Raw genomic sequence first — 23088 nt, 5'->3', positions numbered from 1 at the left:
ATAAACTATGCTAACTTTAGGCATAGTTTATAGAATCACGCTAACCGCGTGGTTTTCCAGCACCGATTTTTAAGGCGCAATTAATAGACTTTAGCCCTTAATGCTTTACTTTCATTTAAAAAGTTCTTCAAACACTTTATCACACTGGAAGAATGTGTACACAACAGTTCACTTGAATCCTATTTTAAAAGTTTTTTTGGTCAAAAAACATAGAATGAGGAAAAGCCTTTTTAGAAATAGAATTAATGTTGTACTCTTCCTAAATTTTGAACTTCCTGAATATTCTTTGGAAAGTTTACTGGTTACTTATAGTGTGGTAACTATTTTAGTGCTACAACTAAATTATAAAAAGTGAGATAGCTTTTAAACTTGAGGATGTCCTGCCAAGGATCACAAGACAGTGTATGAGTCTAGTTCTGTACATTTCTGTGCCATATTACATAAGCAAAAGAGCAAATTGTAAAAAAAAGACACCAGATGCCGCTTTATGTATGTATTGGTTCTAAGAGCCATTAAATAAAAAAAAAAAAAATACTTCAATTAAGGCCAAACCAACATCAGAGCTAATCACTAAAGCATAATAACCCCACTAAGTTAAAGTGCGATGCAGTTCCTTTACCGTGGTTAATGCCTGCAAGTAACTGTCACAGCTGCATTATATGTAAGGGCCAATTCACTAATCCGCATCTGTTAACCCATGACAAAATTAGAGGGACCTACATTCATACAGCACAACGTTATCATAGCATTCAGCGTGGAATAACTGTTGCACTCATTTGGTGCTTTTTAATTCCAAAAACAGGAACAAAGGGATGCACAGTTAAAAGATTTAACTGTGCATCCCTTTTTGGTCAGTTTTTACAGGTCGGAGAGGGTATAATTTTGCATGCTGTCTGTGATGTCAAGTTGCTTAATTGAATGCATCTAATGAAGTACTGCGGCTTTCCTATTAACTCATCTGTTCAAGATCCTAAAAGAATGCTCCAGGCCGCACTTGGCTTCTTTAAGGGCTTTTTCATGCACTGACAAAAATGTCCATTTTTTTCCCCATATGGCTACAAAAATAAAACAGATCCCAAGGCAAGCTGACGTAAACACAGCTCACATGACACACGACAACTCAAAAACAGTTTCCTCCCGTCCACATCAGTTCACCATGAGAAAAGGAAGCTACACATTTTCATCTAGAAAATCTCACACCCTCTTGCTTCTTGGAACTGTTAGTAGCTATGTCCTTCTTCGGCTCTCTTGTTAGGCTTTTTCAAGCTTGCTTTTCCGGTTCCGGTAAAACTAAAACTAAGATGGGTTGGGGTGTCAGGGAGCAGAGAGAGCCGGCCGAACACTTCTATTTGTAAGCAGGTTGTCCGTGCATTTTTGTTGAGGGCTCTGCTGTTCTTAGCTGCAGCTGTGGATCTCACACTTGCATCTCGGACGTGCTAATCAGACCCAATGCTCTGGCTTCTTCTGGCGTTAGCCCAGTTTTCAACGTTCTTCGTACTGTGCGTAATGGAAAAAAAACAACACACGTACACACACACACAGGAAACAGGACCATTAATTTAAGAAAATCATCATATCCACTGAATAATTACAGGTAAAGCTTCCTTCCTTTCTCTCAGAGCAAAAATTTTAAATAATGGTAGCCAAGTTTGGGATGTCATATATACAAAAAGGCATGGGCACATCTTATTTAGTACTTACCACTTTTTACTGGGACAAGAGATACCTGGATGTGCTTTCAGGGGTTCTTTTACAGCGCTAGTGTTTTAGCGCATGCGAAAAATAAGCACACGCTAAACGTTACAGTTGCCCATATATGCGTCACTAGTGTTTAGCGTGTGCTAATGATTAGTGCGCCCTAAATCCCCTAGCGTGCCTTTGTAAAAGGACCCCTCAGTTATCATTTCTGGCTCTATCTTTGTTACAGTGTTCACCACTGGTTCCCAACCCAGTCCTCGAGACACACCAAGCCAGTCATGTTTTCAGGATACCCTCAGTGAATATGCTCGAGAAAAATTTGCATGCAATATATCCACTGTATGCAAGTCTATCTTATGCATATTCATGATGGGTTTCCTGAGAACCTAACTGGCTTGGTGTGTCCTGAGGAGTGGACTGAGAACCCCTATTCTACACAGAACAGTTTGAGCATATTTGTAAAGCAGCAGTACTGTCTAGATGGCTCAAAACATCGGCTTCCTATTTCTGATTCTTTTGCTTCCTTTCTTGGTAGTATCGTGAGCTGCCACAAGAGATTGTGGCAACCATTTTGTTACAGCAGCCACTACGGGCAGGAGCAAGTGGGGTTCGCTCCTGCACCTACCTTCCACACTGGACCACCAGGGATCCTGGGTAGGCCCAAGGTACTGGGAGGGGGGTTCTGATCTGTTCCAGAGAGGGAGGGAGAATCTGAAAGGGGGGGGGGGGGGTGTTTCAGGTGGGTGGGATCAGAGGGTTTGGTCATAAAAAAAAACCTGTCTTATGTGGATCCTGGCTGAATGTTGATTGGGACCTGCATAAACTCTAGCATGCAGGAGAACCATCATTAGTCTTGGATATTCAGTGCCAGTACCTGGACAGGACATTAACTATCTGGGGCTAATTCTACCCGCAGCCATCAGTGTTTAAAAAAAATGATGAATGCCACAGGAGGCATATTACCCCCATAGGCTCCTGTGTTTGACTCAATAAAGGGGAAAACTTCAGGCACCTAACTTAAGAGGTATGAAGGCCCATTTTAGATGGCCAAGCAGTATGTTATGCCCTTAACGCATGATAGTAACTTCCCCTCTTAATTCTGTCTTTCAGAATTGCTGCAGCTATGGTTATGTCCAATGTTCCCTTTAAGCTGTGCAGGAGTCTTCCAATTAGATTCATGACAGTGGGAGGTGCTGTTTCACTATTACATTTAATAATGAGGGACAAGCACCTGCCTGTCCCAAGCAATTGAAAACATGATATGGAAGCAACTGTCAGGAATACAGCTAGAAGACTCCTGCAAAGCTTAGAAGAAACATTGATCATGACTTTGGTATAATATCTCAGCCTCTCCTCAGAGAGGGGTGGGTAGGAGGTAAGTATGGGTACATCAAAGCATTTCATTTCATTGATAGTCTTAACAGGATGGGTGTGGATAGTTGAGAGGAGAGTGATAAACAGAGAAATACAACTTTATGGTTTATAATGGGCTAGAAAACCCAGATGCTTGTTAAGTCCTGTCTGTTGGGTGTCAAAATATTCAATCATTCTGACTTCAAAGATCTTACGTTCCTGTATTGTTTTAAAGTTACCTTTCAGGATTCTTACTGTGAAATCACTGGTGCAGTGTCCTGGTCCTGTAAAGTGTTGGCCCACAGGGGTGGGAATCTGACTGGCACCAACTTTCTTCATGTTATGTCTATGTAAATTGAATCTTGTCTTAAGCATCTGTACAGCAACATTCCACATGCCCATTATAAACCATAAAGTTGTATTTCTCTGTTTATCACTCTCCTCTCAACTACCCACACCCATCCTGTTAGACTATCAATGAAATGAAAAGCTTTGATGTACCCATACATACCTCCTACCAACCCCCACCTTGCTAGACTGTCATTGAAATGCTTTGAAGCTTCACTTATATATATATACTATCAACTAACACATTTGCTTATTTCCAATCTGACGAAGAAGGGCAACCTTCGAAAGCTAATCAAGAAATGTATTAAGTTATGTCCAATAAAAAAGGTATCATCTTATTTTCTTTTCCATGTTTTATTTTGTTTGATTTCTATTGATAACTTTTAAATATACAAACTGTGGACATATTTGTAACTTTGTAAATCTATGTGCTTTGAAAATGAGCCCCGTGGTATTTTAAATCCACCATTGAGAATATACATCTTGCAATTCATTTTTACACATACCACTATCTAGCCTTTTTAAAATAATTTATACAACTAATCTATACAACTTTAGCTTTACTGTGGTATCACAGACACTCACATGACTTCCTGTTTGCTCGTGACCTCTTCCTCTCTCTAGGCACCGCTCTTTGACTTGGCACTTGAGTGGCAGACTTCACAATACGATCCATGATCTCATCAGCTGCATCATCTGTGGCATTGGGTGACTCATCATTGCCAGCATTCCAGGAACCAATGCGACCTGAAAGAATTGCAAACGGCAGTATCTCAGTGAAAGGGTGGCATGCTCTGCTGTGGTTGCATCACTGCAGACATGTCAAGAATCAGTAGAGTCAATACAGACATCCCAGGTTATTTGTTAAAACATTTTGTATCAATTGCAGCAGCGAAAGATTAATGCATCTCATTTCTTTCTGTGAATCCAACTTATGGTGTACTGAAAGTACTGCATTTAAGGGATCTTTTACAAAGGCGCATGCTGAAAATTAATGTGTGCTAAAAGCTAAGATGCCCAAAGAAATATAATTATTATTATTTATTATTATTTTTTTATTATTATTTGTTACATTTGTATCCCACATTTTCCCATCGTTTGCAGGCTCAATGTGGCTTACATATAACCATTAATGGTGTTAGTCGATTATGGTTTGAACAAATACATAGTATGAATGAATACAAAGTGATATTGTGGTACCCCAGCCCATCAGCTCCTTCCTCGGGTATTTCCCCATTTTATTAAAGTGAGCATGCTTGAAATCCAGGACTTTTGAGTTTTGAGTGGCTGCCCCCAACTTCAGCTGTTACATCAAACCAAACTGTTTGATGGTCACTGCTGCCCAGGTGGGCACCCGCTCGGACATTTGATACACTATCCCCATTTGTGAGCACCAGATCCAGCGTCGCTCACACCCTCATGGGTTCCGTCACCATTTGTCTGAGCAGAGCACTTTGAAAAGCATCCACAATCTCTCTACTTCTTTCCGATTCCACAGATGGAACTTTCCAATCCACATCTGGCAGATTGAAATCTCCCAGCAACAGCACCTCTCTTTTCCTCAACTTATGGATATCTGTGACCAGATCTTTATCTAGTTTCTCCGATTGTGTCGGAGGTCTGTAGACAACACCCATGTGGACAGAGGTTCCATCATCTCTTTTTAAGGTGATCCATATCGCTTTCTCCAGGCCCCTGTCATTTCAGTTGCAGTGATATAATTTCTTACATACAGAGCTACTTCTCTACCTTTATGACCATTCTCTATGATTCCTAAATAGATTATAGCCTGGTATGTTTGCATCCCATTTGTGGGAATCATTGAGCCATGTCTCCGTGATTGCAACAATGTCTAAGTCTGCCTCTAACATCAGGGCTTGCAGGTCATGAACTTTGTTGCTTAGACTGCGAGCATTTGTGGTCATCGCTTTCCATTTATATTTCAGTGGCATTTTTGTCTTCTGTTTAGTTTTTTGTTTAGTCTCACTTTCTGCTGTGTTGATAAGAAGTGATTTACTAAGATTATTGTTTTCACTGCTTTCTTTTCTAGGGTCACATCTTGTCTTTAGCTTTAGCTGGGGGTGATCACTTGGAAGTGACCTGACTCCATATGCCACCCCCGCCATCTAGTTTAAATGCCTAGTACTCTTTCATTATGAGTTTTTAAAAACATTATGTTGACGCTATTGGTTCTACCATCCTTATTGCTAAAAGCACTGGAGCCGATGACACTATTTTTAATGCTATAAGGGAGGGGGGAAGGGAGAGAGGGGGAGGGAATAGTTATAATAATAAAACAATAAGTTACTGCTGTTACTGGTAAATGCCTTTGATATTTCATTTGCTTAAGATACTATAGTGATAGAGTGGTCAGCTGGTGATGGATGGGCTGTAGTATTATAACCACAATGTTTGCTGTATATGGAATAACAAAACGATAATAACGACTATGGAGTATATATTCAGCCGGTGGTGGTGAGTGTTTTGCTGACCGCCGCTGGCGTTATTCCCTGAGATCAGTTTGTCCCTTTTTTGATCATGATACTTTCCACTCTAATTTTTTTCTCTTCATAACACGTCTGGATGATTGTAATGTTATTTATTTAGGTATTTCCAACTCGCTATTCAAAAGATTATAGACATTACAAAATACAGTCATCTGCCTCCTCTGTCATCTACAGAAATTCGATGATGTCTTATATGCCTTGAAAGATCATCACTGGTTGCCGGTTTGTTACCGTGTTCAATTTAAAACTCTATTTCTGGCTTTTAAATCTTTCCGTCAGGGTATACCTTTTATATCTTTCCCTGCTGACCATTCCATATTTCATATTCCTCACCACAGGTATTATGTTCTATTAAAGACCATCACATGGTTTTACCAGGGCCTCATTTATCTCAATTAGAAAGTGCTTTTTTCTTCGCAGTACCATATTCGTGGAACTCTAAGCCAATATCCATTCTTAGTGAAACTAATTTAAAGAAATTGAAGGCACTTCTGAAGGCATGGTTGTTCCAACAGGCATATCCCAATGGGTGAGGCGGCTCTTTTGGGCACTGGGACCTGGAAGAGAGTGTGTATGACTGCCAGTTTTACTGAATTTTTTTTTATTTTTAACTATATGATGATTTTGTATGCATGTATTACTTTCCTATTTGGTCATAGTAGTTCTTTTCTTTTTTACTTGTAAACTGCTTTGTTCTGTTTGTCAGTCAGTTAAAGAGGTATGTGAAGTCATGAATAAATAAATAATCAAAGCCAGACCATGTTCAGGCACTGAATATTTGGTTTTGTGGTGCCAGCTAACACATGGCCGCTTAAATTGATATTCAGAACTTAAGTGGCCAGGGGTTGCTGAATAAAGATAGGTCTGTATTTTATGCAGCCCCATTTATGGGGTTACCCTGGCCGGTTAAGTGTATCTGGATTTTCAAAAGGCATTTGACAAAATACCTCATGAAAGACTCCAGAGGAAACTGGAGAGTCATGGGATAGGAGGTAGTGTTTTATTGTGGATTAAAAACTGGTTAAAAGAAAGAAAACAGAGAGTAGGGCTAAATGGTCAGTATTCTCAATGGAGAAGGGTAGATAGTGGGGTTCCCCAGGGGTCTGTGCTGGGACCACTGATTTATAAATGATCTAGAGATGGGAGTAACTAGTGAGGTAATTAAATTTGCTGATGACACAAAGTTATTCAAATCGCAAGAGGACTGTGAAAAATTACAAGAGGACCTTATGAGAATGGGAGACTGGGCATCCTAATGGCAGATGATGTTTAATGTGAGCAAGTGCAAAGTGATGCATGTGGGAAAGAGGAACCCAAACTATAGCTACATAATGTAAGGTTCAACATTAGGATTCACAGAACAGGAAAGGGATCTAGGTGTCATGGTTGATGATACGTTGAAACCCTCAGCTCAGAGTGCTGCGGCGGCTAAGGAAGCAAATAGAATGTTAGGTATTATTAGGAAAGGAATGGAAAACAAAAGTGAGCATGTTATAATGTCTTTCTATTGCTCCATGGTGTGACCGCACCTTGAATATTGTGTGCAATTCTGGTCACCGCATCTCAAAACAGATAAAGTGGAATTAGAAAAGGTACAGCGAAGGGCAACAAAAATGATAAAGGGAATGGGACGACTTCCCTATGAGGAAAGGCTAAAGCGGTTAGAGTTCTTCAGCTTGGAGAAAAGTCGGCTGAGGGGAGATATGATAGAGGTCTATAAAATAATATTCACGTTTTATAGATGAGTGGAGTGGAACAGGTAGACGTGAATCGCTTGTTTACTCTTTCCAAAAATACTAAGACTAGGAGGCACGCAATGAAGCTACAAAGTAGTAAATTTAAAATGAATCGGAGAAAATATTTCTTCACAACATGTATTTAAACTCTGGAATTCTTTGCCAGAGAATGTAGTAAAAGCAATTAGCTTAGCGGGGTTTCAAAAAGGTTTGGATAGCTTCCTAAAAGAAGACAACCTGTTTGCTGGTTCCCTGGCAGGCAAGGACCACCTGGGCCTGTCTGCACCTGCCTGAATCAGACCGATCAACCCCGGCCGAGCTGAATCCGGAGCTGAAACTGCAGCAGTAACCGACCGGTGGAACATCGGCGGTCCGAGTAGAACTAGCTGAGTTCCAGCACGGAGAAAGACCCGACATGCTGACTGACGGCCTAAGCGGGTGACCGCCGCGAGGTCTGCCCCCCGGATCCGGGTTGGATTGTGTAGAGTGTCCTCGGAGTCCTCGGAGAATCACTGCACCGGGAAGGGAGAGACGCGAGGAGATAGATCATCCTGAGGAGGAAGGAGCGCCGCACGTCCGCGAACCTCCTGAGGGAGCCTGCCCGGCCACAGCCCTCCAGCATGGGAGACCCGCTCGAGCGTAGCCCCAGCTGTGGATCCATGCGAGGACGGCCTGCCGGCATGGTGAGCCGTGAAACCGTAGTTTTTTGTATTTTAACGTAAACCCCAGTGAATGTTTTCAGAGCAGCTGGGTGTTAATTAGCTGAGTGTACTTTAAAAGGCTGAACACGGAGTTTTGGATGAAGCTCAGGCTGGACATCTGGATGGAAGGATCCAGCTTGTTCCGGCCCAGCTTGCTCCAGCCCAGCTTGTTCCGGCGTGTCCCAGCGTGTTCCAGCGTATCTAGCTTGTTCCAGCATTTCCCAACCCGCCTAATCCAGCTTGTCCCAGCATGTTCCAGCGTGTCCAACTTGTTCCAGCTTGTCCCAGTCCGCCTGATCCAGCTTCTTCCAGCTTGTTCCAGTCCGCCTGATCCAGCTCTCGCTGCTTGTTCCACTCCATCGGCCCCAGCTTGTTCCAGTCCGCCTGTTCCAGCTTTCCCCTGCTTGTTCCACTCCATTGGCCCCTGCTAGTTCCAGTCCATCTGCTCCAGCCTGTTTCAGTCTGCCTGCTCCAGCCTGTTTCAGTCTGTCTGCTCCAGCTTGTTCCAGTCTGCCTGCTCCAGCTTGTTCCAGTCCGCCTGCTCCAGCTTGTTCCAGTCTGCCTGATCCAGCTCGTTCCAGTTCGCCTGATTCAGCTCACTCCAGCTCGTTCCAGCCCGTCTGCCCCAGCTTCTTCCAGCTGCACCAACCCTGCCGACCTACTCTCTTCTGCTCCAATTATTCCAGCTTGTTCCAATCTGCCGCTATGCTGTCCACCAAACTCACCCGTTCCTGCCTGCCTGCCCGCCTGCTAGCCAATCAACCTACCTCTAAATTATTCCAGCTTGCTCCAGTCCCGCTGCTGAGCTCTCCACCGCACTCACCTGTTCCTGCCTGCCTGACTACTAGCCAACCAACCCTGCCTGCTTGCCAGCCCGTCAACTTGTCTGCTTATCTGTCCATCATCAACAACCAGCCTGCCTCCTAGACTACCTACAACTACCTACCTCAGTCACTACTTATGGCCCCCATACACATTCTCTTCCTTGCCCTGTCCCTTCCCAATCTTTTCCCCCTCCCCCCACCGCTATATACCGCATGAACTTACTGCCCATCCATGTCCTCTCCCGTCCTGCTCACTACTGCAATACCCCACCCTCCCCCGCCCCACACCACCTCACCATCTCTACTGTCCTCCTCCCCCTTCCTAGCTCTTAACCTTCAACACCTGCTTCCTGCCATGAACCCTTCCCCATTCCTCCTAAGCGCATCCCGTCTTCGTCGCCTTCATCGCCCTACCTCCCCCACCCTCCTCCGCTCTCTCCTGCTCCTCCTCCTGCTATCCGCGGGAGACATCAATCCCAACCCTGGTCCCCCACATCTGTCCTCGTTTCATCCATGCAAACGTTTCCACGATGTCTCCAACCTCATCTCTATCCCCCTCCTCCCCCCTCCTCCCTCCTCTTCTCGTGTGCCCTGTGGAACGCTCGCTCGGTCTGCAACAAACTTTCCTTCACCCATGATCTCTTCATCTCCTGCTCCCTTCAACTGCTCGCCCTAACTGAAACCTGGCTCACCCCTGACGACTCTGCCTCAGTCGCGGCCCTTAGTCATGGAGGTTATCTTTTCTCTCACTCGCCCCACCCAGCTGGCCGCTACTTTCGCCCTCCTGCAGTTTTCAACCTCTCCCCCTACCGCAGTCTCACTGTTTCTCATCATTTGAAGTTCACTCCATCTGTCTATTCTACCCGCGGCCACTCAGAGTTGCAGTCATTTACCACTCCCCTGATAAGTCCCTCTATTCCTTTCTCACTGACTTCGATGCCTGGCTCACCATTTTTCTCGAGCCCTCATCCCCATCCCTCATTCTTGGAGACTTTAACATACACACTGATAACCCATCCGACTCATACACTTCCCAGTTCCTCACTTTAACCTCCTCCTTCAACCTCCAACTGAGCTCCACCACCCCTACTCACCAATCTGGCCACTGCCTTGACCTCGTCCTCTCCTCTACCTGCTCACCTTCCAATTTCTGCACTTCAGCCCTTCCCCTCTCCGACCATCACCTGATCACCTTCACACTTCATCACCCTCCCCCTCAGTCCCGCCCACTACTTCCAGGAATCTCCAGGCTGTCGACCCTCCCACCTTATCCTCCAGTATCTCCAATCTCCTCCCTTCCATCATGTCATCTGAGTCTGTCGACAAGGCTGTCTCCACTTACAATGCCACTCTCTCCTCTGCTCTGGACTCCCTTGCTCCATCCATCTCCCGTCCCACAAGGCGCACTAATCCCCAGCCCTGGCTGACCCCTTGCATCCGTTACCTTCGCTCCTGTGCCCGATCGGCTGAACGCCTCTGGAGAAAATCTCGCACCCATACTGATTTCATTCATTACAAATTCATGCTATCCTCCTTCCAGTCCTCCCTATTCCTCACCAAACAGGACTACTACACTCAATTGACTAATTCCCTCAGCTCTAACCCTCGTCGTCTCTTCGCCACCCTTAACTCTCTCCTCAAAGTGCCCCACTCTCCCCTCAATCACTGGCCGACTATTTCCGCGACAAGGTGCAGAAAATCAACCTCGAATTCACCACCAAACCATCTCCTCCTCTTCATCCTATAACCCACTCCCTTAACCAACCATCCCAGGCCTCCTTCTCCTCGTTTCCCGTTATCACCGAAGAGGAAACCGCCCATCTTCTTTCCTCCTTGAAATGCACCACCTGTTCCTCTGACCCCATCCCCACCAACTTACTTAACACCATCTCTCCTACTGTCACCCCCCCCCCCCATCTTTCATATCCTCAACCTCTCTCTCTCCACTGCAACTGTCCCTGACACCTTCAAGCATGCTGTTGTCACACCACTCCTCAAAAAACCATCACTTGACCCTACCTGTCCCTCCAACTACCGCCCCATTTCCCTCCTACCTTTCCTCTCCAAGTTACTTGAACGCACCGTTCACAGCCGTTGCCTTGATTTTCTCTCCTCTCATGCCATCCTCGATCTGCTTCAATCCGGCTTTCGCCCCTTACACTCCACAGAAACGGCACTATCTAAAGTCTGCAATGATCTCTTCCTTGCCAAATCCAAAGGCCACTATTCCATCCTCATCCTCCTCGACCTATCCGCCGCCTTTGACACTGTCAATCACAATTTACTTCTTGCCACACTGTCCTCATTTGGGTTCCAGGGCTCTGTCCTCTCCTGGTTCTCCTCTTATCTCTCCCACCGTACCTTCAGAGTACATTCTCATGGTTCTTCCTCCACCCCCATCCCGCTCTCTGTTGGAGTTCCTGAGGGATCTGTCCTTGGACCCCTTCTTTTCTCAATCTACACCTCTTCCCTGGGCTCCCTTATCTCATCCCATGGTTTCCAATATCATCTTTATGCTGACGACACCCAGCTTTATCTCTCCACACCTGACATCACTGCAGAAACCCAGGCCAAAGTATCGGCCTGCTTATCCGACATTGCTGCCTGGATGTCCAACCGCCACCTGAAACTGAACATGGCCAAGACCGAGCTTCTTGTCCCACCCAAACCCACTTCTCCTCTCCCGCCACTCTCTATCTCAGTTGACAACACCCTCATCCTTCCCGTCTCATCTGCCCGCAACCTCGGTGTCATCTTTGACTCCTCCCTCTCCTTCTCTGCGCACATCCAGCAGATAGCCAAGACCTGTCGCTTCTTCCTCTATAACATCAGCAAAATTCGCCCTTTCCTCTCTGAGCATACCACCCGAACTCTCATCCACTCTCTCATTACCTCTCGCCTTGATTACTGCAACCTACTCCTCACTGGCTTCCCACTTAGCCATCTATCCCTCTTCAGTCTGTTCAGAACTCTGCTGCACGTCTTATCTTCCGCCTGGACCGATATACTCATATCACCCCTCTCCTCAAGTCACTTCACTGGCTTCCAGTTAGGTACCGCATACAGTTCAAGCTTCTCCTGCTCACCTACAAATGCACCCAATCTGCAGCCCCCCTACCTCTCTACCCTCATCTCCCCTTACGTTCCTACCCGTAACCTCCGCTCTCAAGACAAATCACTCCTTTCAGTACCCTTCTCCACCACCGCCAACTACAGGCTCCGCCCTTTCTGCCTCGCCTCACCCCATGCTTGGAATAAACTCCCTGAGCCCATAAGCCAGGCCCCCTCCCTGCCCATCTTCAAATCCTTGCTCAAAGCCCACCTCTTCAATGTCGCCTTCAGCACCTAACCACTTTACCTCTATTCAGGAAACCTAGACTGCCCCAACTTGACATTTCGACCTTTAGATTGTAAGCTCCAATTGAGCAGGGACTGTCCTTTTTTGTTAATTTGTACAGCGCTGCATAACCTTAGTAGCGCTCTAGAAATGTTAAGTAGTAGTAGTAGTAAGTCCATAAGCCATTATTAAAAATGACTTGGGGAAAATCCACTGCTTATTTCTTGGATAAGCAGTATAAAATGTATTGTACTGTTTTTGGATCTTGCCAGGTACTTGTGTTCTGGATTGGCCACTGTTGGAAACAGGATGCTGGGCTCGAAGGACCTTCGGTCTGTCCCAGTATGGCAATACTTATGTACTTATGTTCTTATGAATATTGGCACTTAACTAGTCAAGAGCTGACTCTGCCCCCGGAACACCTCTAAAATAGCAGACTTCCACCTAGGCACTAACCATTAATTTTCAGCAGTGATAACCACTTAAGTGCCACTGGCTGGTTAAATTGTTTTGAATATCAAACAGTATAGTTATAAAAAATAATGTCTGGTAATATTCATTAGTGTATGCTAATGCAGTAGTGCACTTCCGTAAATTGAACTCAAAATATATATGAATTTGCCAGAGGAAACATATGAATGTTTGTGAAGCTGCATCTAGTAAGAACCTTTGGAGCAATCACAGAAAGCTGAAAAGGAAGGAGATTTGCAAAATGGAAATGATCTTTTAGGTACCTCTACTAGCTCTGCTTCGAGTGCGGACACCTAATACTGTGCTAGTTTCTCCACTGATGGACGTCGTCTTCAGCACGGCTTTCATGTTCTCGTGCTCTGCAGCATCCTCAGCATACTGTAGACCTTGGTGATGAAGGGGAAGCTGGGTCTGGGTCTGAGGGGGAGGGTTGGAGGAATTGCTGGAGAACTTCCCACTCTGAAAAAGTAAATGTCATAAGGGGAATTAAACGCATTACTCAATATCTCATGAAAATAATCAATTAGCTGAAAACAAATATGCAACTAAGGGTTAACCACCAAGTTATAGATGGAGCATGGGGGGGGGGGGTCTCAAATGTGCATAAAATATAGAATACTATAATTTACCCAGTCAATATTCAGTCCTTGGTGGTCAACACACTGACTGCTTTGGACAGAATTCGCCCCGTATATTCAATGTCGGGCCATCTCTGGACACCAGCATTGAATATCAGGGGTTAATTCAGAATAAGGAAGCCACCAGGGCTTATGTGGCTCCTGGATGATATTCGGGCAGGACCTGCAGAAGACACTTATGCAGGCTCCGGCTGAATATTGGTCAAGACACTCATATATGAATATAGATTTGCTGCTTACCTCTGACCTCCCTGCTCCCCCCAATTGGGATCCCGTCCCTCTCCAAAGCAAGTAGGCAGTGACCAAGCCCCCCTCACTCCCTCTATAGGCCTCCTGACCTACATGTTAAGGCCCTGCTTGTCTAGCAGGATCCATCATGCAGGAGTGATGCCCACTTGCTCCTGCCTTTTCCAGCTCCTGTTCCAATATGGCCACTGCGACCACTAGCAGCCTACTACTACGCATCGTGGTGGCCATATTGGAACAGGAGCCATGAAGGGCATGAGTGAGTGGGCATTGCTCCTGCCCGTTGGACCTTGCTAGACCACCTTTAAAAGATAGGCCAGGGGGGCCTACGGAGGGGGGAGGGGTGTGTGTGTGTAGAGGTCTGCGCACTACCTACTTGCTTCGGAGAGGGAGGGAGGGGGATTGCAATCCAGAGGAGCAAGGGGGCCCCATGAAATCTTTCGGCTACTTTTAGGAGGTAACTGGACACCAGCCGATATTCAGTCAGGTGCCTGGTTAGCGCTACAGCTAAACTTAAGACAGCCTTTTTACTGCCCTAATTTTAGCCACGTACTTAATTACTACTACTACTACTACTACTATTTAGCATTTCTATAGCGGTACAAGGCATACGCAGTGCTGCACAAACATAGAAGAAAGACAGTCCCAGCTCAAAGAGCTTACAATCTAATAGACAAAAAATAAATAAAGTAAGCAAATCAAATCAATTAATGTGAACGGGAAGGAAGAGAGGAGGGTAGGTGGAGGCGAGTGGTTACAAGTGGTTACAAGTCAAAAGCAATGTTAAAGAGATGGGCTTTCAGTCTAGATTTAAAGGTGGCCAAGGATGGGGCAAGACTTAGGGGCTCAGGAAGTTTATTCCAGGCGTAGGGTGCAGCGAGACAGAAGGCGCGAAGTCTGGAGTTGGCAGTAGTGGAGAAGGGAACAGATAAGAAGGATTTATCCATGGAGCGGAGTGCACGGGAAGGGGTGTAGGGAAGGACGAATGTGGAGAGATACTGGGGAGCAGCAGAGTGAGTACATTTTGTGAATATCACTGGCTAGTGATGTGAATATCACTGATAAGTACTTAAGTATTGGCTTCTCCCAGACTCTGCCCATGGACCGACCCTGCCAGACAGTGCAGGGGAGATTTGTGGTGATAATCAGTGACACAATTGCAACTGTATATCATCAGTAAGGCAGCCAGAGGCAATTTAACCAGGCAGGAGAGGCTCCTGCCCAATTAAACTGTTTGAATGTCAGGCACTTGTGTATGTCTGGTATTTAGTTACTAACATTTACACCAGCTCCATGGCAGGCATAAATACTTGTGCCTCAATGTTCAAAGCAGATATATCCAGTTAGGCAAGTATTCCAGAGAGGAAAGTACGCAGCTGCGTTCCTTTACAGAATAGGTTCTTACCAGGCACCCTGCTATAGAATTGGTCTACTATTGTCATAAAGATAGACATTATAAAATCATATATTAACAACTGCATACTGGAAGGGATGAGGAGTCAACTTGTATTGTTTCTCAAGAGAATTAATCATAGAGATAAAGTGAGAACAAATTTAAGGGCTGAGTCATAGTTATGTAATCCTCAAACCAATTTAATATTTCAAAACTGCAGATACAGTTACATAGAGATCAATCTTTAAAAGAACTTATGGGGTTAGCAGCGGCACCAGCAGCAAAGTTTTTTGTTTTTTTAAATTCCTGGGAGCACTGGAGGGCAGGACCACTTTAGACATCTAAGATATGCCTATGTGGTGATATTTAGCTGTTACAAAACGAGAAGAAGAAGAACCAATCTCCCCAAAAGATCATGATGGAAAGAACACAGTGGAGATGACCAAATAAAGGAGGGGTGCTCAGTGTTGGTCCTTGAGGGCCGCAACCCAGTAGGGTTTTCAGGATGTCCCCAATGAATATGCATGAGATCCATTTTCATACACTGCCTCCATTGTATGCACACAGATCTCATGCATATTCATTGTGGGCATCCTGAAAACCCAACTGGGTTGCAGCCCTCGAGGACCGACATTGAGCACCGCTGAAATGAAGCAAACAGGATAACCTGGTGCACTGAAATGATGTTTTTTATTTTATTAGACACACTCAGGTTCCTAGTTATTCAGTACACGAGGACTCGACATGGGCCGTGTTTCAGCAGGTCTGCCTGCATCAGGAATCCAATAGATCTGGAACCAACTCTGTTAGTAAGAAAAAATAAATCAGCAACAGCAAAGCCTCAGAATTTCTGACATCAGCGATTGGGTAACTGTTGCTGATTGACTTTGCAGCCTTTGTTTGTTTATGGGAAACAAAAAACAGTCATTCATTATTTCCACTTACTGATTTATTCTCACTAACACAGTTGGTTCCAGAATGACTAGGGACCTAAGGGCCCTGTTTACTAAGCCATGCTAAAGGCTTGCTAGCGTTTTTAGTGCACGTTAAAAATTAGCTCATGCTAATGCTAGAGACACCCATAGGAATATATGGGTGTCTCTAGTGTTAGCGCATGCTAAAAACACTAGCATGCCTTAGTAAACAGTGCCCTAAGTGTGTCTATTTCATTTCCAGTGTTCTTTCCATTAATATTTAGCAGTTACATATATAAAATTGATGGCCAAGCAGGTCACACAAATAGTAGTGATAATTTGAAATAAGTAATTTGGACATTTCAACTTATACATGGATATTCACCATGGCACAGATGGCAACGCTGAATATAAGTATGATTTGAAACCGTGCTCCATGTGGCTAAATATTGATCTTATTATTATTTGTTTTTTTACCTCTTCCTGATTAACAATGCTCAGTTTAACCACGCACTGCAAACCTTCCCAGTTCTGGACTTGGGAGGGTAAGTCTACAACTGGGTGTCTCCATTTAGGCACCCCAAGGACATTCAGTGAAAGCATATTCTACGAGGGCACTGGGTGCCCAGGTTCAAATATAGAATACTAGTGTAAACCATTTACATTCCTGCGGGTATGTATATGTGGCAAGGACAATGGTGACTCCTAGTATTCTGTAAGTTACAAGAATAAGTGGGAGCCCCACCCATGTATATGCATTTCCCCACTACACCACTTCAATGCACCGTTGTAGAATACTGCTTTGGTGCTCTGCTGTCATTTTGCTGGGTAAATGTACATGCATGGAAGTGCTAGTATTCTCTTCATTTGTGTGTAAGGAGCATGGAAATGCAGGCACTATAGCTAGTGCTCTTTTGCTATTTAACTTGTAGACTCCAATTTGTTTTCCGCTGTATCCTGTCTTCAGGGCCAGCATTAGTGAAGTACCAACAGTCTATCATGCCACGGGGGCCCCAAGCCTTCCCAAAGCTGAAGAAGGCGCAGCCTGGCGGCAGGCTTGGGGGCACCCTTCCAAATTTGTGACCTCGGCTCCAACATTGGCACCAGCCCTGCCTTTCTTGATCAGACTTTCTGTGGACTTTCAAAGTAAAACCATGCACATACATTCACTTTAAAAATGATTCCAGGAACCATACCGGCACGTATTTGTACCTACTAATTTGCGTGGACATTATTTTCAGGCTAAAAATATGAGTATATGTTTGAATGCTCAGAGTTCCAAACACCATCCCACCTCGACCCCAGGAATACCTTCCACTACTGCAAGTCCATGAATGCACAGATTGGAACTAAGTGCATATTTTTATCTACAGAGTGGGCAGTTTTAAAAGGTTATTCCGGTGAGAAAAAGCACTGGGGAATGGCTTTCAAAATGGCCCTCTGTGCCTCTCTCTACAGTGGCTGCATGCATCTTGGATGTGGTACACAGAAGATGATAATAATGATAATCCCGTAGGAAATTACAAGCAGGCTGAACTCGGTGGACCTCTGCTCTTCTTTCAGCCATACCAATTATAGAACAGGAAGTATCATCTCTTCCATCATCTATAAAACAAGCCACGCAGAGCAGGCACAGTGTATTGTGGTAAGCGTACTCACATAACCCCAAATTATCAAGGAAGCATTATATTCAGAACAAGTGACTCCTAAAAAGTACAAGATTTCATGGATTTATTTACTGGTGTGTATTTGTCTTTAGGGCCTCCTGTGTCTATATAATTTTGCAAATGGTATGTTCTTCACATTTACTTGAGTGTTTTTACAGTCCAACAGATGCTGACTGAAAGTTATTGCCACTCTCTCTCTCTATTAGATTTGAGCCATCTTTATATTTAATGGTGTTCAATGATTTTTGGCCCGTATGCTAAGAGCTTATTAAAAGAATGGAAAACATTTGAAGGCAAGACCATCTCTCAGTACAGTGTTTTAGCTACTGAAGACAACACAATGGTGTAACGGCAAACATGAGGAGGTGTAGCCTAGTTGTTTGAGCAGTGGGCTAATCAACAAGGAAACCAGAGCTCAAATCCATCTTTCCTCACAGAAGCACCCTGTGCAATTCATCTTAGTCTCCAGTGCAAGCCTTCAGGGGCAGGGAAATACTCACTTTCATTGTTGGAAAGGTAATTAAAATCCAAAGTGAAAGCATGATGAGACCACATCTATGACTACCACTACTAATCATTTCTATAGCACTACTAGATGTATGCAGCACTGTACACATTATATATAGGTATGTTTTCTGTCCCAAGGGGGCTCACAATCTAAGTTTGTTGTACCTAGGGCAATGGAGGGTTAAGTGACTTGCCCAAGGTCACAAGGAGCTGCATTGGGAATCAAACCCAGGTTGCCAGGATCAAAGCCCACTGCACTAACCATTAGGCTACTCCTCCATATCTATGAGTGGTATGTACATTCCTAGTTACCCCATCCCCAAAAAATATAGGCCGGCCAATATTCAAAGCGAGTTAACTGGCCAGGAGGGCCACTGACAAACTTGCTTATTGGTGGCTATCCAGTCATTTTCAGTGGCACTTAATCAGGTATATTCGCTGAAAATGACTGTTTAGCACTAAAGTGAAAGCCAGCTATGTGAGGGGCATTCCGGGGGTGTTTCAAGGATGGAGTCCAGTTAGCTCCTGATATTCAGAGCTAACTGGACAGTGTTGCATAAATAGCAGGTTAGCTCTAAATATCAAATTAACCAGGCATGCGCTAACTGGATTTAAAAAAGTGGATTTTCAATGCCGACGACCAGATTTGGCCCATAATTTGTTCAACGCTGGCGGTGGACATTAACAGGGCTGCCTGCCACTGGCTGAATATTGGGGGAAGAGGCACTAGAGAAGGTCCAAAGAAGGATTATAAAGAGATGGATCAGCTCTTTTATGAAGAAAGGCTAAATAGGTTAGGGCTCTTCGTTTTGAGGAAAAGATACGATAACTGTACTGAAACTGCAAAATAGGAAATGGTTATTTACCCTTCTAAATCACATTTGGACCAGGGAACTCTCCATGAAACCAGATTTAAAACAGATTTAAGAAAGTATTTTTCCAGAAACACAATCAGGCTGTAGAATTTGTTGCCCAAGGACATAGCTGGGCTTGAAAAAGGTTAAGGCGCCTTTCTGAAGTTCTAGTTCATTAAAAATTTAAGGAGTCAATATTCAAAGCAATTTAACCTGCCAGAAATGACTCCTGTCCGGTTAAAATCGCCTGTTTGGAGACTATCTGCAAATTTTCAGCACCACTTAACCGGGTATTGCCATTGAAAATTAGCGGTTACCACCTAAATGAAAACCAGCTATTTTGGGAGTGTTCTGGGGGCGGAGTCAGCACTTGGCCTGTTAAGTGCCGATATTCAGCACATAACCGGCCAGGTTAATCGCATAAATTGAACCACAAAAATGTCAGTCCCATAGCCGGATAAGTGCAGAATATTGAACTTAACCAGCTACGCATTAGCCGGCTCTGCGAAACCAGATCTTCAATGCTGAAGCCTAGACATAGCCCAACACTGAGTATCCAGGAATAACACTGGCAGCAGTTAACAAAACGCTGAGCACTGCCGACTGAATATTGACTCCTTAATACGGACATGGTGTTCACAAACTCTTCTGAGAGTGGCAAAGGGGAAGGGAGTTCTCCCTAACGGGCCCTTCTACTAAGCTGCGGTAAAAGGGGCCCTGCAATAGCGGTGGTGGCTGTTTCTGCCACGCGCTAGGGTCCCTTTTACCGCAGCGGGTAAAAATGGCCAACAACGAAATGGCCATGTGATAAGTTTGCACTTGCCATGCGGCCATTTCAGAGGGAAGCACTTGATGCCACTCATTGAGGTGGTGGGTAAGGGCTCCCATGCTCACCCAGTGGTAACCGGGCAGCGAACAGCACTGCTCGATTACCACCGAGGTCTGTAGGATGCATCCTAGTGACCTCGACTGTCCACACTGTCAGACAGGATGCTGGGCTCAATGGACCATTGACCTGACTCAGCATTGCACTTCTTATGTTCAAAGTCAATCCACTTTCATAAAGAGATCACATCAAGTGTGTACCGCAGATACCACATGTGCCAGGAGCTCAGGCAAACCTGTCATTAGCATATTGGAGTTAGTTACTTAAAGCATACTGTGAGTGCATGCTCGAGTACAATGTGGCATGCAACATGAGATCATTCTTGTTTACAAAAACAGGTTACATGAAGGCATCAAGTATTTGTGCGTATATAAGCTAAAGGCATCACATATTGAGAGACAGCCAAGTTAATGCATGCAAGCACTCTTTACTGTTTGCGCCTGTAGTTGGGTTAAACCTCACAGCACACAGATTAAAATGGTGTCCAAGAGCTTTTGGGTACCATACCTCAAAATCATCTTCATCATCGGTCTACCAGAGCAAGATGAAAACAGAGACAGGACAGAAACAGAGAAAGAGGGAGAAAGAATGATGTCCAGGAGTTAGAGAAAAACAGGACAGAATGTAAAGGAATGGAGTTTTATTGGTAGCGATGGAATAAACAGAAAGAAGCATCCTCTAGAGAGGCTATTGGGATGTGATTGTATTAATTACAGGTTAATCACTTTGCTATCACCTACAGAAGCATAACTGGATCTGCCTGGATCCTCCATCTACTCCTTCTCCAGGACACTCACATTACTCAACAGGTTCCCCAAGCAGCTAAACCACTGTGGATTCACTGCAAGCCCTCTGGGGACAGGAAAATTCCTATTGTATCTGAATGTAACTTGCCTTGAGCTACTATGGAAAAGGTGAGAGCAAAATCTAAATCCTCCAAACCCCCCATTTTATTCACACCTTGTTTCCAGTTGCTAGCAGGTCCTAATATGGAGATGTTTGAGTGCAGACCTGTATCATCCCTCTGTGAGCTCTTCACCTTTGCTGTGGTTCTAAGAAGTGTAAGTCTGAAAAAACATTGTTTTGTTCCCCCCTTGTTAAGATTTTCAATGTGTAAAACATAAAATAAACAATAGCTCCCCCGATATTCAGCCAGCAGTCAATGATTTTTTTTAAAGGTGCTGATTGCCACCACCTAGATTAGACCTGGATATTGAATGCTAAACCATATCCAGGCTCCGGCATTGAATGTCCAGGTCTCAGTGGACATGTGCTGGCTGCCAGGAGTTATGCAGGTCCCAGCTGATATTCCGTTGGGACCCGCATAAGGGGATCTCAAAGGAACCCACCAATCAACACCAGTGCCCCCTCCTGGACTCCCCCTGATTACAAACAGTGCCACCTCCCAGAACCCCGATCACCAACAATGCTCCCTTCTGGCCCCTCCCCAAATAACAACAGTGTTCCCTCCCACTCAATCACCAATGGTGCCTCCTCCTGATCCCCTCCCCAACCACCCATCCTCTGTGCCTACCATACGATCCCTGGAGATCATGCAAGGTAGTCAGAGGCAGGAGTGAGCCCAATTGCTCCTGCCCCTGGTGGCTCCGGTCACAAAATGGATGCCATTATCCCTTTAAATGTTATCTAGCTTTGCCCTCCCCTCTGCCTGCCCCTGATTGTGCACGCTCCTATCAAATAGTTGTAGTTCTTTTCTTTCTTTTACTTGTATTTTTATTTGTAAACCGCTCAGTTCTGCTAGTCAGCTTGAGCGAATTTTAATAAACATAAATTGGTATTGGATATTGCCAGTACCTGCATACCTCCCAGCTTAGGGTTACCATATGGCTCCAGAAAAAGGAGTATACAGTCACAAAACAGAGGGAAAGCAGCATACAAAAGCAACCAAACAAACAGAAAAAGTAAACACTGGGCCTTCAGGAATGAGAAAAATGCAATCCTTTATTAATGATGAATACCCGACACGGGCCGTGTTTCGGCGTACAAACGCCTGCATCAGGGGTCAAAAAGCTCTTCTAGGTCAGCTAGTTAGCTAGTAGATAAAGATGATTAACAAACAGCTTATATTCCCGCCGTCAAGTCGGCCAGCCGGTCCCTCATCCCCGAAGCCTCCTCGCACACTCCACGCTGCCACCGCTCCTAGCCCCCCGGCCGCCCGCGCCTCATGAACCAGCAGCAGCAACAACCTGGTCCCCGACGCTCTAATTCAAGAGCCTCTTGAATTAGAGCGTCGGGGACCAGGTTGTTGCTGCTGCTGGTTCATGAGGCGCAGGCAGCCGGGGGGCTAGGAGCGGTGGTAGCGTGGAGTGTGCGAGGAGGCTTCGGGGATGAGGGACCGGCTGGCCGACTTGACGGCGGGAATATAAGCTGTTTGTTAATCATCTTTATCTACTAGCTAACTAGCTGACCTAGAAGAGCTTTTTGACCCCTGATGCAGGCGTTTGTACGCCGAAACACGGCCCGTGTCGGGTATTCATCATTAATAAAGGATTGCATTTTTCTCATTCCTGAAGGCCCAGTGTTTACTTTTTCTGTTTGTCCAGAAAAAGGAGGACACATTGATCCAGTCCGGGTTTTGCTTCCATTGAACTCCAGCTCCTCCCCAACTCCACCCCTAAAACACTCCTCTAGTTTCCAGCTGTAGTGTATGTGGTTACACCAATATTCAGGGGAACTGTCCAGTTATGTGCCGTACAATACTGACGGCCAGGCAGCTGAATGCAATTTAAGCAGGCAGAAGCCTCTCCTGTTCACTTAAATCACTTTGAATATTGACCCCCACCAAAGAAAATAAGCAACAGATTAGCACAAAAATAAAATCCACCAATCTGGCAAATTTCAACTCCATCTATCCCACATCATGAAGAGTACAGATGATATATTAGAAAGAAAAGAAAGCAAAGTAAAATTAAACAAAATTGTCATCCTAACAGAAAACATTCAACAAATCAATCTATTCCCTCCCCCCTCCAAAAATATAAATAAAT

The 23088-nt window shown here is 44.8% G+C and overlaps 1 protein-coding gene and 1 long non-coding RNA gene across 5 annotated transcripts in view; one reads left to right on the top strand and one right to left on the bottom strand.

Moving 5' to 3' along the window:
• Positions 1-862: 862 nt before the first annotated feature.
• Positions 863-23088, bottom strand: part of FHOD3 (formin homology 2 domain containing 3) — a 942952-nt gene continuing 920726 nt past the window's right edge. For 2 of the 4 annotated variants that reach the window (XM_030204545.1, XM_030204563.1), the window contains 4 exons: positions 20588-20611; positions 13239-13434; positions 3985-4146; positions 863-1497 (listed from right to left, as the gene is read on the bottom strand). In XM_030204545.1, the coding sequence (XP_030060405.1) occupies positions 1415-1497; positions 3985-4146; positions 13239-13434; positions 20588-20611 (465 nt within the window). In that variant the 3' untranslated portion in view covers positions 863-1414. The remainder of the gene's footprint in view (positions 1498-3984; positions 4147-13238; positions 13435-20587; positions 20612-23088) is intronic. The other 2 variants (XM_030204553.1, XM_030204571.1) reach the window with 1 other exon arrangement.
• LOC115470946 lies at positions 5345-16762 on the top strand. Its single transcript, XR_003942262.1, has 3 exons — positions 5345-5426; positions 8390-8393; positions 16752-16762. It is a non-coding gene; the product is annotated as an uncharacterized LOC115470946 (long non-coding RNA).

Source organism: Microcaecilia unicolor, chromosome 1 (assembly GCF_901765095.1).
Source record: "Microcaecilia unicolor chromosome 1, aMicUni1.1, whole genome shotgun sequence".
NCBI classification, from domain to species: domain Eukaryota; kingdom Metazoa; phylum Chordata; class Amphibia; order Gymnophiona; family Siphonopidae; genus Microcaecilia; species Microcaecilia unicolor.
The sequence above is the reverse complement of the archived record's forward strand: the minus strand, read 5'-3'. Positions and strand labels throughout refer to the sequence as shown.